Source organism: Chelonoidis abingdonii, chromosome 1 (genome assembly GCF_003597395.2).
Source record: "Chelonoidis abingdonii isolate Lonesome George chromosome 1, CheloAbing_2.0, whole genome shotgun sequence".
Lineage (NCBI taxonomy): Eukaryota > Metazoa > Chordata > Testudines > Testudinidae > Chelonoidis > Chelonoidis abingdonii.
This window is the reverse complement of record NC_133769.1, coordinates 129,614,527-129,632,597: the sequence shown is the minus strand read 5'-3', so window position 1 is coordinate 129,632,597 and position 18,071 is coordinate 129,614,527. Positions and strand designations below refer to the sequence as shown.

General features: G+C 42.5%; 1 protein-coding gene across 1 annotated transcript in view; it reads right to left on the bottom strand.

Annotated features, from left to right (window-relative positions):
* Nucleotides 1-18,071, bottom strand: part of BMAL2 (basic helix-loop-helix ARNT like 2) — a 57,099-nt gene that overhangs the window by 6,000 nt on the left and 33,028 nt on the right. Inside the window, exons 10-13 of the mRNA XM_032775921.2 lie at nt 17,377-17,483; nt 16,418-16,568; nt 10,029-10,087; nt 5,930-6,038 (exon numbers count right to left, since the gene is read on the bottom strand). Of these exons, the coding sequence (XP_032631812.1) occupies nt 5,930-6,038; nt 10,029-10,087; nt 16,418-16,568; nt 17,377-17,483 (426 nt within the window). The remainder of the gene's footprint in view (nt 1-5,929; nt 6,039-10,028; nt 10,088-16,417; nt 16,569-17,376; nt 17,484-18,071) is intronic.

The following is an 18,071-nucleotide window of genomic DNA, read 5'->3' as shown; positions in this document are numbered from 1 at the left end:
CTATTATTCACCTGTGCATTCCCCCTTCTCAATCTTCCAGGAGCACTATCTGAAACTCCAACTTAAACTTCTCTTTAGCTCCCACCTCTCTCTCTTCAGGGCTCTCACAAAGACTTTTCTACTATTGCTAGTTTTTCTCTTAGATTTGTTGCCTCCAATACCACATCATCAGTCTCAATCCCCTTAGGTACTTCTGCCACCAAGGCCTCTAGCTTTTCCACCCAGCCTTTGTTAGCTGATTGGGGGTGGGGGGGTTAATAGCTGTCCACAGATCCCATATATTTTTTAGGGACAGCAATCTGCCTCTCCACAAACATATTATTCAGACTCTGTATTTACCCCAACTTTCACCCAATTTGTTGCAGTGGTAGTACTCCTCCGTGTTCCCTCAAGCCTCCAACTAATAGGGTTTAGTTAGTTGTCAGGGCCACAGACACATCTGTTTTACTTGCAACCATTATACTGGCACTGCAGGACACCCACTCCTTCTCTTCCCCATTGCTCAGGCCCCAGTCTCTCTCTAGTTGCAGTTCACTTTCCCTTGAGGGCAGTGCCTGTTTAAATGCCCCACTACCACACCAAAAGTCTCCTTGCCCATGCTTTGGCAATAGGTCAAGCCTCTTCAGTTATTCCCATAGTTTCCCCCCTAGAGCAACATTTCATGTCAACATTTTCATAGGGAAAGGCCTTTCTAATGGGTCTTTCCCTGTCCACCAGCTTAGCACACCACCCTGGCTAGTCCTCAGCACTCCTGGCTCCCAAATAATTTTTCTTTACCCTATGCCCGTGGCAACTGAGTGCTTCCTTTTTCAGGCTCTCCAGCAGGTTTGTTGCTCCTTCTCCAACAAGGACAGTCACTCTGTAGATCCAAATTGCACCTGCCACTGTTGGTTCTCCAGGAACTGCAACAGTGCCCAGGTCTGCTTTGGGTGCTTAGTCTTCTCCCGAAACAAACCCAGGAAATCTGGCAACCATATACTGTCCCTCCATGCTCCAGAGTGGGAGAGTAGCCCTTTCAAGAAGGCCTCAGTATATACTAACTCCATCCTTCTTTTTTTCTTTCCCCTTTCCTCTTTTCCTTTGCACCAATGACCCTTCTCACTCTCTCCTTATTTGAGGGGTGACTGTTCTGCCTGCATTCTTCGCCTATGTAGAAGAGCAAACTTACAATTGGAGCATCCCCTCACAGCTGGGCATGGTGCAGGAGCTCTTTCTTCTTCAATTTCCCCTGCCAATGGTCACTCTAGGCCTCTTCTAGCAACAACATACGTCCTACGTACATAGTAGAATGAGGAGGAAAGATATTGTTATTTAAAGACCAGAATACCAATTCTTCTTGATGGTTAGTAGATCTCAAGAGATCTAGCTGTAGATCTAGTGTCATTCAGATTTTTTAAGACTGCATCTGGTTTTGTATTGAAGAGACCATCTCCTTAAAAGGCAAGGTCTACCATATGTGTTCTTATTTCTGGTGAAAGTCAGAGATCTCAGCCATGAATGTTGCTTTAATGTTACTGCTAACATCACTGCCCTGGCTGCTGAGTCTCAGGAGTCAAACATGACTCAGGACTTTCACCAGCTTTTACTAATCTTCAGGAAGAGATGTGACAAAAATAGCCTTCTCTCACAGATAGTATGGGTAGCTGGACCTAACTTGATGATTAGAAACCCTAACATCCACTGATGCTGAAGGGAAGACTTTTTTCTGCTGAAGGCATCAAGCTTTTTCCTTTTTTTGTTGGATGGGGTGAAATATGCCTATCCTTTTGTTCTAGGAAACAGCGGCAACCACCAGTGAACTGGGAGCTGGATGTTTATGGAAAAGTGAAAATCTTTCATATAGTACTTAAAGTAGAAAAGTTTATCAGACATTACTTGACCAGTTGCAGGATTTGACCATATAATTTTGGCCAGCTGCAATAATGGTTCTAAAATGAGGAGTGAGTTTCTTCCAGCAGTAAAATCTTTCAAAATAACACACAGGACGAGAAGTCTTTTCCACTGTGAATATTTTCAATATTGTAGCCATTCTTTCTACTAGTTCATGAAACTGAATATCATCTTCTGATGAGGCAGCTGAGGACACCCAACATAAGAACATAAGAATGGCAATGGTCATTCAGACCAATGGTCCATCTAGCCCAGTATCGTCTTCCCACAGTGAATGGTACCAGATGCTTCAGAGGGAATGAACAGAACAGGGGAATTTATTATAGAGTGATCCATCGACTGTCATTCATTCACAGCTTTTGGCATTCAGAGATTTAAGAACACCCAGAGGTTGCATCTCTCACTATCTTGACTAATAGCCACTGATGGACCTATCCTCCATGAACTTATCTAATTCTTTTTTGAACACAGCTGTACTTTTATATCATCAGGAGACATTGATTAACTGGTTCCATGCCAGCGTTCTGAATTTGGTGAGTCGTTCTGGTTCATCTTCTGATAAGAACTCAGGGACTAACACTGGACAAGGGTCCCTCTGAAGTGGAGATGTAGATTGATCCAGATGAGTTCAATCCAACATGCAAAGTATATCCTGTTCCCTCTGAGGAGAGGGGATCTTTGTAAAGATAGGACTGGTCAGCATCTCTTTAATAGCTAGGCAAAGGCCAGTAAGGTCATCTAACCCAAGGTGGTATATTTCATTCTTGCCAGTATTCAGCATCAGATTCTCCATCCTATACTCCTCGGAGAATTATGCACCACCGTGCATGTGCAGAATTCATGTCCGCTGCAGATTTCTTTGCTTCCTCGTACAAAAATGTCTTGCTGACAGGAAAGCTGCAAGAGCAGTTACGCACCGCTGCGCAGGTACATTGTTTCAAGCACCCAGAGAGGTAAATCACTGCAGGCTGCGGACATCCCAGCCAGTGGCTCCTACCTGGAGCCGGAATCAGCTGCTAGTCCCGGTTGGGCTGGAGACAGGGGAGAACGGGATTTCCTCTTCCCCTGCAAAGAGTGGCTGAGTGTCAGACCCATCCCCAGAGACCTCCCCCAGCTGCAGGAAGCTCAGCATCGTCCCCTGCTTCCTGCCCCCATCGCTCTTCAGCTGTAGGGGGAAGAGTCACTGTATGGGAGCTGCTCCCCCATCCACCCAATCCACGTGCATATGGACCTTTCACACCCAGACACCTCTGCCAATCCTCACCCTATACACCCAGAAGTCCCCTAGCTCTCCCTACCCAACCCCTACCCCACTGTACCTCAACCCCTGCATCTGGAGCCCCTTGCACCCAGTCCTCCTCCCTCCGGACCCCCACCCCTGCACCCAGCCCATTCCCCACTGAGCTCCCTGCACTCAAACCCCACCCTGAGCCACCCCCATAAGTCCCACATCCAGACCCCCATGCCACTGACCTCCAACTAGCTGCATCCAGACCCCCACTCCCCCAGCACTCAGACACCGCCCCCGCTGAGACCCCCACATCTAGACCCTCCACTGAGCCCCAAACGCTTCCACCTGGAAGCCCCTGCAGAGTCCCATTGCCACTGCACCTGGAACCCCTCCCCACCACAAGCCTCTATGCATCCAGATCCTCCGACACCTAGACCCCCCACTGAGCTGCCTACACCCGTATTGTCCCACTCAGAATCCTCTCACCCACACCTGGATCCTTCCACACTTGGATCCTGCCTGGTTACGCCTGCCTGCCCCACACTGGTGCACCGAGCACAGAGTGATAAGGCCCCAGGGTGTTTCTAGAGTAGGCCCAGGCCTTGTGCTCTGTCAGGGTTGGGTGCAACCTCACCACTGAGTCCATGTCCTAGGGGTGGGGAGGCTACAGGGAGATCGCCCACCTTCACACAACCAGTGGCCTGTGCTTCCCACTGCCCTGCTGGTCCCTTTGCATTTTTTTATTGATAAATAAATCTTGCACAATTTTAAAATATTGAGCATATAATTTTTAATTTTTGGTGCAGAATGCCCTCATGAGTAATCCTAATATCCCTGTTGGATAAGAGTATTCTGTTTGTCTGTCTAAATTATCTGTATGTTGTGTTACTTTAATGTTTTCTAGTGTATCTGAGCCACCCCCGAAAGAAAAAAAAGGTGGCAAGTTAACAGGTCTGTACTGGCCTGAGTCGTCTGACTGTGGATCCCAATGCAGATTAGAGAGAATTCAAACTGGAGACAATATTAGTCTGGGTAAGTATAGTACAGAAAATGGTGAGGCAAACTTCCCTGGGGACCCTGTAGGGGTCCTGAGGAATGTAGCAAAACTTCAGGGGAAACCTGTAACTGGAAAGAGGGTTTTTTGCTTTTTTCCAGTGGGGAAGATGGAGGAGGGATAACCAATGTTTTAATTTTTAAGATTCCCTTACCTTTCTGCCCAGAGCATCCCTGAACTGGGGTGGCCTTTGGCAGTAGTAGAGTTCTGGAATTGACTTATGAACGTGGGCCACCACTGCAGTAGTGGCAGCAGACAACACTGAGGAGTCTGAAGTTGTGTCTGGAGCCTTTTCTGGCCTCTTTTGGGGGGGGGGGGAGCAGGGGGCAGCAGATATGCTTGTTACATTGGGGTATGACCCTTCTTTCTGGATTTGTCACCTGGTTCCTTTATTTTTGGTTTGGGCTCTGAAGGTCTTGGAATTGAGGCCATGGGATCTGAGGGGGTCTTAACGTACAGATTGGCCAGCTATAACAGAAGCCAATGGCTGCAGCATTTCTTTTGCTCAGAAAAGAAGGTGCTGGATCCCCACGATTGCATTCCTGAGACCTGGTTCTGTCATCAAAGGTCAACACAGGCAGGAGCCCATCTTGTTGAATGGTCAGATCTGATGGCTGCAGACCCTTTGGTGCTGTGATGATAGATTTTACCCCAGTAACGGAGGTCAGTAGTTTGGATAGGACTGCATACTCTTTTGAATCCTTGAAGGAGCTGGGGCTGAAGTAGGCCTATCTGTATTCATGGATTCTAAAAACCTGGAATCAGAAGACTTAGCCATTAAGGCTTCCTGGAGAAGTAATTCCAGAATATTTGGAGCTGGTTTTCACATACTTCATGAGTTATCAGGGTGAAGGTGTGCCATATGGCACAGCAAGATGAGAATACCTTCTCCCAGCTAAGTCAAATACCTTGCATGGGTGTCTGATGCTGGAAACAAAGCAGGAGAAGAAGCACACCTCTTAAATCCTAGTCTTTTCTCTTTTGGATCTGTGGATTTACGCTGAGGCACAGGAATTGACTTAAATGAATTTAAAACCTCTTTATTTAGAAGAAATTAAAATTAAATGGTTAATTCTACACCAACAGAGCTAGCCAAGGCACTGAGTTTTGAGTCAATGATTCCCATTTGGAATGATTTGGTGAGGTTCATGGTCTGGCTGTAACTGTGCGTGGAAGAAACTGAGGTGGTTGGAATGCCAGACCGCCATTTAGAACCTCACCCTCACAGTATTCAAGAACACTGAGTAGAGGGATGGGGTGTAAGGGCTTTCCAACAGCACTGCTACAAGAAGGTTCCATGTCAGAGCTGCACTGATGGCACATCTCTTAAATATGAGCGGGCAGAGGTCATTTGAAGATAACATTATTTCTAGTCCCCAGAGTGTCTGTTCTAATTTAGTCCCCAGGTATCTGTTCTAATCTAATTAAAGTGAAGATGTAACAAATCCAGAATAATACAATTTTTAGAAATCTGGGTGAATAAGCAAACTTTTTAAAATAAAGAATGACTAGCAAACTACTAAGATGGTTATCAGGTCAGTGCTCTGCACTGTCATGCAGGAATCTCAGGTTAAGTTGCTACACCTGGTCTCTAAGGTAGTGTACCAATGCTGAACCAAAAAACACCTACTCATATGACATAATAAAATAAAAGCAGTACACTAGTGCATTCCCATTTAATTACTTATGCTTCCCGCATCACATTCTACTCTTCTTTGCTTAAAAGCTTAAAATACAATTTCAATTTTCATTACCTTTCTAAGTTTAATACTTCATTTGCAATCTCAGTTCCTATGCTTCCGGCACCAAGTACTGTTCCAGTGGGCATCCCAGGTACACTGGGAAAAGATTGCTTTGAAGTATCTACAATTACAAAAAGAAAACTAAGTTGAAGTTCATTAAATAGTTAAGATATTTTCACTATACAGCAGGAGACAATTAACCCATCTTTTCTCAGCCTTTATTAACCTCTTATTTACATAAAACAGATTCCTTACTTGTGTTACTAACAACTTAGAAAGAGTTTTATAAATCTAATTTGATTTTCATTGTGCAACTTATCTTCGCATTTTACTAAGCTTGACCAATGAAACTATACATTTCATTTATAATCAGTGTGGATCACTTTAAATCACGATTTAAATTGGCAATCATTTTACATTTGTATTATTTTCCTAAAAAAGGTTAATTCTCATTAAAACACATTGCTGTGCAATAAAATATAGCATTTACACTAAGCGCTCGTGCCTTCTTTTTTTTTTTAGCGCTAAACAGGAAGATACAATGTATCTACACGAGTTTATTTAAGCTATTATACAGCTTAATTTACATTTATTCAGATTCTTAATTTTTACATCTTTTATTTATGTTAGAAAATAATGAACAATGCACTTATTACATGTTGATTTTTTACTTGTAATCTGTGTCAAGTTCTATATGATGAAAATTATAAATTAATTTTTATTAGCTAAATGTGCTGGATATCTAAGAAAAATTTTTTACGAAGTTTATCAGAACATGTTTTGCATTTAAAACGGACTGATTTATTAAACAAAGGAAGCATTATCTGTAGTTGGTGACTAGAAACCGTGTGTTCAGTTCACTATGTCCTTCAAGATTGCCATTGAACTGAACTCTTTAAATAAACTGAAATGAAGAAAATATGCTCTCTGCACTTGCACGAGACTCATAAAAATGGGCATACTGGGTCAGTCCAATGGTATATCTAGCCCAGCATCCTGTCTGACAGCAACTAATGCCAGATGCTTCAGAGAGAATGAACAGAACAGGGCAACTGAGTGATCCATCTCCTGTCATCCAGTCCCTGCTTCTGGCAGTTAGAGGCTAGACACTCAGAACATGGGGTTGCATCCCTGACCATCTTGGCTAACAGCCACTGATGGACCTAACCTCCATGAACTTATCTAATTCTCTTTTGAACCCAGTTTATACTTTTGGCCTTCACAAAAGCCCTTGGCAATGAGTTCCACAGGTTGCCTGTGCATTGGTGAAGAAATTACTTGTTTGTTTTAAGCCTGCTGCCTATCAATTTCATTGGGTAATCCCTGGTGCTTGTATTATGTGAAGGAGTAAATACCACTTGCTTATTCACTTTCTCCATACCATTCATGATTTTACAGACCTCTATCATATCTCCCCTTATTCATCTCTTTTCCAAGCTGAAAAGTCCTAGTCTTTTTAATACCTCCGCACGTGGAAGCTATTCCATACTTTTAATCATTTTTGTTGTCCTTCTCTATACCTTTTCCAATTCTAATATCTTTTTTGAGACGGGGTGACCAGAACTGCACTCAGTATCCAAGGTGTGGGCATACCATGGATTTATATAGTGACATTATGATATTTACTGTCTTATTACCTATTGCTTTCCTAACAGTTCCCAACATTGTGTAAGCCTTTTTTGACTGCTACTGTGCATTGAGCAGATATTTTTCGAAAACCATCCACAATGACTCTAAGAACTCTTTGTTGAGTTGTAACACCTAATTAGCCTGTCCCACTGATTTATCCTTCCACCAAGTTTACGTGATGCCTATTATATCAATGTCCTCATTTAATACCAGTCACTCAAGTTCACCCATACTAATATTCAGATTTCTAGTATTTGTATACAAGCACTTATAAACTTTGTCAAGTTTTAGCTGTCTGCCATTATGTGATGTAACTGAATGGAATGGTTTCATTTGACTATTTCTCTTCAGCTCCTACCTGTACTTTAGCAACTTTTATCCTCTCCTCTTTACTAGGATATAGAGAATCCCTGTTAAAGATCCTCCCCAATGGATGTTTCTGTCCAAACCGTGTGCTCCTCTGCACCTGTCAGCTTTCTTGCAGCCCTTAGGTTGTAGAGGAGTTTTTAAACTTTTTAATTTTACATGTTAGCAATCTGATTCCATTTTGGTTTATGTGGAGCCTATACAGCAAGGATGCCAAATCTTTGCCAAAAGATTCCCTAGTTCCTAGAAAACCTAGACCTCTCCTTCCTACACCATCATCTCATCCACGCATTAAGACCCTGCAGCTCTGCCTAACTGGCCCTGTGCATGGAACTTCAAGCATGCTACCATATATGTCCTGGACTTTTAGGCAAGAGACCTAGCAGCCTAAATTTGACTTTCAAGATCTCTCTCGTACCTTTCCCTGCTATCTATGTGTACCATGACCACCAGCTCCTCCCCAGCACTGCACATGAACTTGTCTAGACATCTTGAGATACCCACAACCTTCGCACACAATAGGCAGTTCACCATGCCATTCTCCTGGTCATCACAAACCCAGTTAGCTAATCATCAAATCCCTCATTATTATTATCTGTCTCTTCCTAATAACTAGGATTCCATGTGAGAGGATACCATGACACCATCTGGAAGGAGGATCCCAACTATGGGATTGTTTCCCTCCACTCCATTTTGATGTTCTCCTTCCCTAAGGCTTTCATCCTGCTCAACAGCACAGAGGCTGAGAGACTGGGGGTGGGACTGATATGTCCCAGAAAGTCTCATCCTTGTGCCTCTTTCTCTGTCTTCCTCAGCTCCTCCAGTTCAACCACTCTGGTCTTCAGAGCCCATACCTGGTCTGAGGGCCACAACCCCCTGCACCGAATGCACACATACACAACTACATGTAATCAAACATGCTGTATTCAGTATAATAAACAGGATAGCCCCCTACTCTGCTGCTGGACTTCTGAATTCTTTTTACTCCTGCAGCTTTTTTTGTTTTTGTTTCCTATTTCTGTCAAAAGTTGACTTAGCAATTCTGCAAACTCTGGTGCAAATATGTACAGCTTAATTGTTTTAAATTTACATTATCTTCATAAATTATAGCAAATTTAGGCCTTAACATAAGTTGCCTGAATTTAAATTTAAATTTTAAATAGTTTTTTTTAAAAAGCTACATTTCAATAAAAATCTGATTTTAAACAAAAAAATCTAATTTTAATGTGTTTTTAAAGCACTGATTTTTATCCATCCTGCTTACAATTAATTTCATGTTTTTCTACACATGCACTGTGCTGCAGTTTACTAAACTGCAAAAGGAATGTTTAAAAATTGTGGTTTCTTTTAAAGTCACCTTTTATTAATCTTGCAGGTTCTGTAACCCTAACCCTCCTTTTCCTTGAAGAAACACAAACAAACATGTAAATATAAATACTCATACTGTCTGTGCTTTGTTTCCTATCAAGAGTGCAAATAGCATAAGAATTACTTTTTTTTTTTAAAAGTAAAACGAAAAAATAAATCAATTATCTGTGTACAAAGCCCAGCTAAAAGAGGATGAGTGAAAAAGAAAAGGTCTGTGGCTTGATGACATAGCAAGTAAGGAAGCAGGTAGACAGCTGATTCTATTTACAGCATATAAACGCAGAGATAAATTTATCAGTATCATCCTACATGCCATAACTGGATATACGTAAACATCTCAACATTATAATACCAACTAATATTAAACAAATATTATCATTATTAAACTAAGAATGCACCATTCAGCTTTTCTTTTGAACTTGGCTCTGTGGAAGCAGTGTATCATTCTAGCTAGCTGAAAATCCAGGTTTAGGAGAAAGTGAATAAGGGAGATCAGGCATATAATCATGATACTTTAGATCACATGGGGATGCAGTGAGCTACATGAGCTAGATATGCTATGTTTAACTACAGAGCATCACGTGAATTGATTTTGAGAAAGCTTATTGTCCTCACACACCCCACCTGGATCAGATGGTCACAAGACCCAGATTATTCCAATACCATATACTAATTGCCTATGGAATGATCTTGGAAGAAATGTACATACTACAATGATAACATTTTGCGAACTAAAAACTGTACTTGCCTTCTGAGGACTGGGAACTACAGGGTAGTAATGCTTCTTCTCCTGACTCATTGTGACCCCTTAGAATTTAATAGCATAGGGGAAAAAAAACAGTAAAATTTAAAAACACAATACACAGTATACTTGGTATTCGAATTAAAGCAGTACATGAAACAGAGTAAAACATGTCACAATTCTGAGCACATGACAAAGTTATATATGTTTGATCCTTTTGCACCAGAAAAACTGAATTCCTACTGCTAAATAGCAATGACCTGTGTGGTATTGCTTTGTGCTATGACAATCCCATTTTCTGTGGCATCAGGTGAAAGATTTAGCTCCACTTATTCGCCAGTTTTGTTTAGGTTATATTTTACAACTAGCGACGGAAGCTGGAGCAACAGAAAACACAAGGAATTAAACCATACTTCTCTATCATGAGGCAATGAGGAATGCACTTCATCTAAAATCTGTCCAGGCACATGACACACCAGGATGGGCAATCCTAATGCGCAAGGGGACCCATGTTTGATCTGCAGATTGGTGAAGCAGAGCTGCTTAGGCCCACGTCTGAGGAAAGTCACACAAATGCCTCCAAGCACCTCAGGATGGATCTGCGTTCCCTTCTTCCCAACTTAAAGAGTAGTAAATTCCATGCAAACTTCTGCCAGGAAGGGCAGAGACTAAGGTTTTTTTCTTGTATCTCTAAGGAAAAGCTACCTCTATATTCTCTGCGATATGTTTTGTGGTTGTGGATGTCTCTCTCTCTCTCTCTCATTCTCAGCCCCAGTTACCAAGGGAATCTGGATAGTTCACTGAAATTGGCCCCATCTCTGGCTGAACTCTGGCTGAAAAAAGTTTGGGGGCACATATCCACTCTGTTAGACTGACAGCCATGGAGGAACTTCACCCAACCTGCTGTTGAGACATCAGAGAATTACTACCTCTCCTGATATATACGGCTGGTCAGGCACTGGGGACTGGCAACAGGTGGGTTGGACAGTCATCTTTCCTGAAGGAGGGTTATGTTCCCTTTGACATTCAGTAGGTGTCTGTGGCTGGAGAATCCAGTAAAGTCATGAAGCTGTTAAGGTGTCCATACCACTGACAGATGAAGTCAATTACTGGTCGTCCATTTATGTACCTTACCACCTATTGAACTTTGCCAAATTGTTTCAGAGGGAACAACTGTGTATCATTCCCTACAGTACCATGAGACCTTAAGATAAGAACACAAACTAATTCACAGAAACTGAACAAACTCTTTGGGGTGAGAAAAGGAGTTTTGGCTAGCTGGATTTACCACTGCATAATTTTACACTGATGGAGAAATGACTGAACAGCTCAAGTAAAAAGTAAAGATAACCATGATCTTCTATTAACACCCACATGGAAGCAAATAGAGTTAAGGTTGCAAAATGTTTTGGTTCAAATTTTAACATTGCATTTTCACTCATAAATAACTGTGTAAGAAAGTCCCTTTTAGAAAGATTTGGCAATATGAAAACTGTACATAGGTCACAGAATAAATAGTGTCAACAAGGTTGAGGTCTCATGGTGTAGTATGGTAATAGTGACTGACTGGCGCCTCTTATCCAAGCCAATCTGCATGTGCTGATCAAGATCATAAGAATGAAATAGACACAGGAATGGATTTTCAAGTGGGAGGCAGCAACTTAATAAAGTTTTAACTTTAATACCAGGCATTTACTCAGGTCCAACATAGTGCATCTTGCTAAATAAGTATTCAGGTTTGACCCCTATCTTGTGCTGCCTCAGGCAGTTAACTGGTGCTGTGCGACCAAACGCCCGTCTGTTTCTTTTCTACTGCAGAGACTAAGTATTAAACTCCGAAGTAGAGGGGAGGAGGGAACGGAGGGTGAGTAGTGGAGCACCCACAGGGAAACATCTCAAGGAATGTACATTACTGCACACAGTGAGTAAATTTCTCTTCTTCGAGTGCTGTCCCTGTGGGTACTCCACTTTAGGTGACTTCAAAGCAGTGCCCTCTGGTGGAAGAAAGGGGCTTTGGAGTTGAAGGAGTAAGAGAAGACAGTACAGTGAGCACAAAGAAGGCATCAGATCTTGCCTGTTGTTGTAATGCGTAATACTGCACGGAGGTACGGACTGAGGCCCAGGTTGCAGCCCTACAGATGTCCGTGATGGGCATGTTGTTAAGGAAAGGAACAGAGATCGAGAGGGCTCTGGTGGAATGTGTGCGAATCCCCACGGGGATTGCCGGTCACATTGATGGTAGCATAGTTTTATGCAATTGGAGATCCACTTGGAGAGCCTGTGTTTGGCTATGGCACTCCCTTTGGAGCATTCAGTGATGGAGATCAATAGTCTGAGTGATTTATGAAATGGTCTTGTTCTGTCTAGATAAAAGGCCAATGGCCTCCACATGTTGAGAGTGTGGTGTGTTTTTTATTGTCATGAGGTTTAGGGTAGAATGTCAGTAGGTAAATGGGTTGATTAAGGTGGAAGGTTGAGACGACTTTAGATAAAAACTCGGGGTGCAGTCTCAGGATACTTTATCTTTAAAAAAGATTGTATATGGGGGTCTGCCATGAGAGCACTCAACTCTCCTACATGTCTGGCAGATGTAGTGGCCTCTAGAAATGTCACCTTCATGGAAAGGTATAGGAGTGAGCATGTAGCCGTAGGTTCAAATAGGGAACTAGTGAAGACCCCAAGGAGGCGGAGGGATAGCTCAGTGGTTTGAGGATTGGCTTGCTAAACCCAGGGTTGTAAGTTCAGTCCCTGAGGGGGCCATTTAGGGATCTGAGGCAAAAATCTGTCTTGGGATTGGTCCTGCTTTGAGTAGCAGGTTGGACTAGATGATTTCCTGAGGTCCCTTCCAACTCTGATATTCTATGATTTATGGACTAGGTTGAGGCCCTACATGAGCTGGAGATGCTATGTTTACCAACAGAGCATCACGTGAATTGGCTTTGAGAAAGCTTATTTTCCTCACACACCTCACTTGGACCAGATGGTCACAGGACCCAGATTAGTCCAATACCATATACTAATCGCTTACGGAATGATCTGACACAGTAGAGACTCATGAGATGGGTCCCTGAAGACAGATGGAGAGGGAGAGTGAGTAGGGGGGTTGAAAAGAAAGGGGATGGAGTAATCAGTTCATACGATTTTTAGCACCCATTGGTTGGATGTGATGGTTTTCCAGACTGGATAAATGGTCAAGAGAGAGTAGATGTCTCCAGCACAAACAGACATGGGGTTTTCGGACCCTTGGCCAAGGCTTCAAATTTTGTTGCCTGGATGTTGATGGCCACAACGAAGCTACAGGAGGAGTAGGCTGGGTCGCCTTGATGGTCTCTGTTTGCAGCCATGAGACTCATACTGCTGATGTTGTGAATATGGAGTATGATAGAAATGTTGAGGAGCGTTTAACAACTCTGGTCTTTTCTTGGGTCTAGGCGTATAGATCCCCAGAGATCGCAGTATTGCTCGTGAATCTTTGAGCATGTGAAGAGTCTAATCAGTCTTTTCGGCGAAGAGTCTGGGCCCTTCAAATGGTAAGTGTTTGACTGTGGATTGTACTTCCTTAGGAAAGCTGGAGAGATGGAGCCATGAGGCCCTTTGCATCACCTCTGCAGTTGCCACTGATCTTGCAGCTGTGTCTGCAGAGTCCAGTGCAGCTTGAAGGGCTGTTCTGGAGATCAGTTGTCCCTCTCATACAAGTGCTGCGAATTGATCTCTCTTGTCTTCCGGAATAAAATCAATAAATTCAGAAAACGTTGTGTAGTTATTGTAATGATATTTTGCCAGAGAGGCATCGTAATTAGCTATGTGGAGGTGTAGTACAGCTGAAGAGTAAGTCTTGTGGACAAAATGGTCGAGGCTTTTCCAGTCCTTATCATGAAGCGTGGTCTTGGGCTGTTGTCTGCCACATTCATGGACTGCGTCGACCACCAGTGAATTGGGTGTCGGATGGAAGAAGAGGACTCCATCTCTAGAGAGATGTCCAGAGAGCTAGCCACTCTTTTAAATAGGTTTGAATTCATCCCCTATATCAGGGGGAGAAAGCATAACAGTGTTGTCTGGGGAGGATGACAGGTGGGTAGGTGGTGCCCCTTCCTGGTATGTTGGTTCTTCCTCTCCTTCTCCAGCCAGTTCCAAAAGTCCAGGCACCAAAGGTGCAGGTGATTGCTATGTGCTGAGTTTAGAAGTGGTGGGTAATCCTTGTTGTGAGGGGTAAATTGCCCATGGGTTCCAGTATGCCCATTGGGGTGGGACAGACATAGGTGGACCCCAGGGTTAGTCATACCACTGTAGATGTTTGGATCAGCATAGTATGCCCCCTAAAAGGATCCTGATTTGGGTGGCTCATGGTGGGCAGGAGATTGCGGGGGAGACTCTATTTGTCCTTCCTTGTTGTCCTCATCCTCACTCAAAAAAGGTGGCGCAGAGCGTGACGGAGTGGCAATGAGACTCTGTGCCAAATGTGCTGGGATCATGTCAGGGCCGAGGATGGCAGGGTCAGGTGTAGATCTGATTAAGAGATCTTTGTGCCGTATGAGCCGCTGTGGTGTCTGCATGATCTGCATCAGGGGCCGTTATTGCGACAGTGCCGGGAGCCACGGCATATATGTTGGCACTGTAGGCTGTGCCGGTGTGTACACAGAGCGTGCACTGAGGTACGAGGACTGAGCCACGGTCTGCACTGGTGCTGCGCTGCTGTGTGTTGATTGTGGCTTAGGCTGAGTCAGTGCCGAGGCCTGGGATTTTGATTTCTCCTTAGCACCTGTGTCCGAGTTGGCTCTTTAGAGTTCTGAGCTCTCACGGTACTGGTGGTGCCAGATGGTCCCACTATCTCAGCTCCAGGCACTGAAGGTGCGGTCGGTGCCAATGCAGTTTGCTTGATCGCAGAATGGCACTTTGTGGCTGATTTCGGGATGTAGTGGGGGATGTAGTTACTCACTTTTTAGACCCTTTTTAGTGGGTTCGTCAGAAGTCTGTATGGAGGAGGGACCCTTATCAGAAGCCATGGTTGGCGAGGCTTGTCCAGGGGAAGTCCAGGCTTCAGGCTCAGAAGCAGGCCTGCGACACTTCTCCATTTGAAGGAGTTTGAGTTGCAAGTCTCTAGCCTTTCTTGAAAGCTAGAGTAATAGAAATGGGATGATATTTAATAGTGCAAAGTGCAAGGTCATGCAGTTGGGGACTAACAATAAGAATTTTTGCTATCAGCTGGATACTTATTAGTTGGAAGTGACAGAGGAGGAGAAAGTCTTGGGTGTTCTGGTTGATCACAGGATGACTATGAGCTGCCCATGTGATGCAGCTGTGAAAAAGGCATCCTAGGATCATATTAGCATCAGGCAAGATATTTCCAGTAATGATTGAGAAGTGTTATTACCACTATACAAGGCACTGGTGAGACCTCATTGGGAATATTGTGTGCAGTTCTGGTTTCCCATATTTAAGAAAGAAACTGGAACAGGTGCAGAGAAGGGCTACAAGCATGATCAGAGGAGACTTATGAGGAGACTCAAAGAGCTTGGCTTGGCTAACCAAAAGAAGTCTAAGGGGAGATATGTTTGCTCTCTACAAATACATCAGAGGGATAAATACCACGGAGGGAGATGAATAATTTAAGTGTCAGTGCTGATACAAGAATAAATGGATATAAATTGGCCATCAATATGTTTAGGGTTGAAGTTAGACAAAAGTTTCTAACCTTCCAAGGAGTGAAGTTCTGGAACAGCTTTCTGGAGCAGCGGGGCCAAAAAATCTAACTGGTTTGAAGGCTGAGTTTGATAAGTTCATGGAGGGGATGATATGATGAGACTACCTACAATGGCATATGGCCAATTTGTGACTGCTAGCAGCAAATATCACCAGCAGCTAGAGATGGGACATGAAATGGGGAGGGTTCCAAGTTACTACAGTGAATTCTCTTTCAGGTGTCTGGCTGGTGGGTCTTGTTGACATGCGCAGGGCTAATTGATCACTATACTTGGGGTTGGGAAGGAATTTTCCCAAGATCAGAGTGGCAGAGACCCTGGGGGATTTTCACCTTCCTCTGCAGCATGGGGCATGAGTCACTTGCAGATTTAAATTAGAGTAAAGGGTGGATTCTCTGTAACTTGGAGTCTTTAAATCATGATTTGAAGACTTCAGTATTTCAGCCAGAGGTTCTGTGTTTATTACAGCAGGAGGTGGCTGAGGTTCTGTGGCCTGTGATGTGCAGAAGATCAAAAAACTAGATGATCATGATGGTCTGTTCCAGTCTTATATCTATGATTCAACTAATTGCACAGAGTTTGTATTTTCTAGCCCCATTTTTCTCGGTCATCTTTTTTTAAATGAATAGCTTTATATTAATGATATTCCTAATGAAGACAAAAAAAAGATGCAGATTCACATCACCAATTACTTACAACACTACAGTGTTGGTTGATACAATGTACTCCAGTTCTTTGGTCCATGGATTGATGAAACTAAACCATTGACTCATCAATGTAATGAAAGTTCCATCTTTCGCTCTGAATTTGTAGGAGTTTGTAAATATTTTTTCTTTACTCTGCAACACTAAATAAGAGAAAAACATAAGCAGCTCATCCTGAGTTGTATACACAGGACGACACAACCCACTTTAAAAATTTGTTTTGATAACTACGTTTTGTTAGCCACACACCCAATAAAACAGTTTCAATTTTATACAGTGTCAACAATGTGCTTGGTACTTTCCAGATAAGCACGAAGTCTGGATTCCAATTAAATTTCAAACTTAGCCATCTGATCAGACATGAAGCCTCACCTGGGCTCTTGCAAGTTAACAGTGGGAAGATCTGAGGCTTGGTGGTTCTTTAAATTCAATATTTAATTACATGACTATCATCTGCTATACAGGACCTCTGCTTCATTCAGTGCACAGGGTGGACAGAGATTAAGGCCGAGCGTTAAGGGAACAGAAAGAATATTCTCTTGTGTTTAAGGCACTGGATGGGATCCAGGACAGAGGGCCCTACTACAGATATTATATGTGACACAAGGCAATACTTAATAAGGGCCTTATTTCTAACATTTCCTAACTCTTGAGTACTTGATTTTATTTTCTTTTAACATCGTGTTTGTATGTATACGTGAGTCTCATCTTACGCTCATTTAAACATGCACGAATTCAGCTTTGCGCAGTCAGCAAAAACAAAAAAAACAAAAAAAAGAGAAAAATAATTTAAATACTGTTCATGTAGTGTGGGTGATTCCACCCACCATTACACTCAATGTTATTTTGGCTATATGCAATTTTCGCTTTACGCAATGACAGCGGAATGTAACCCTAGCTTAACATGAAACTCGCTTGTAATTTATATAGGGAGTATCAAGCATTTCATACCTGCTTTGTGTTTATCAGCTAGATGATTGTGATCATCTTGATGGAAGTACTCATAACAAGAAGTTCCTAGAAGCTCTTGCGGCAGATACCCTAAAATTGCTGTTGCACTGTTAGGCAATAAGAAGAGAGGATTCACACATAATTAAAACACTTCATTCAGCATATTATGCCAATATCATACAAAACAAAAAATGCATATTTAAAGGGGATGTTTATTTGTGTTTGAAAACAAAGTTGTACTACAACAGGTACAGATCTAAGCAAGAATAAAAAATAAACGATGGTTAAGCAGTAGATTACCTTGAATCTATTTGCAATAGAAATAAGATATTAACATTGTTATGTTAGCCAGTACCGTCAGACACAAAATAGTTCAAATCCATATTTCGCAGAGAACATTTGTATCATGTACACATTTAAACAATTAGGATGTACTGCACTGTTAGTTCTACAAGTTAGCTCACTATACAGAGAAGAAGCTGATTTAAATTATTTAGAAATCCCACTGTTCAATGAATCTTAAAAAAATTGATATATTTTAAGTTATTGATTTGAATTCTTCTGGTGAGAATAAAGCACTTAGCTTTGTCTCCAAGTGTTACAAGTCAATATTCCTTGAAATAATGGTATTTTAACAGTTACTTTAATTCTATATTAACAGGCTTCATTCTCACAGATGAAAAGCAGAATTGTCT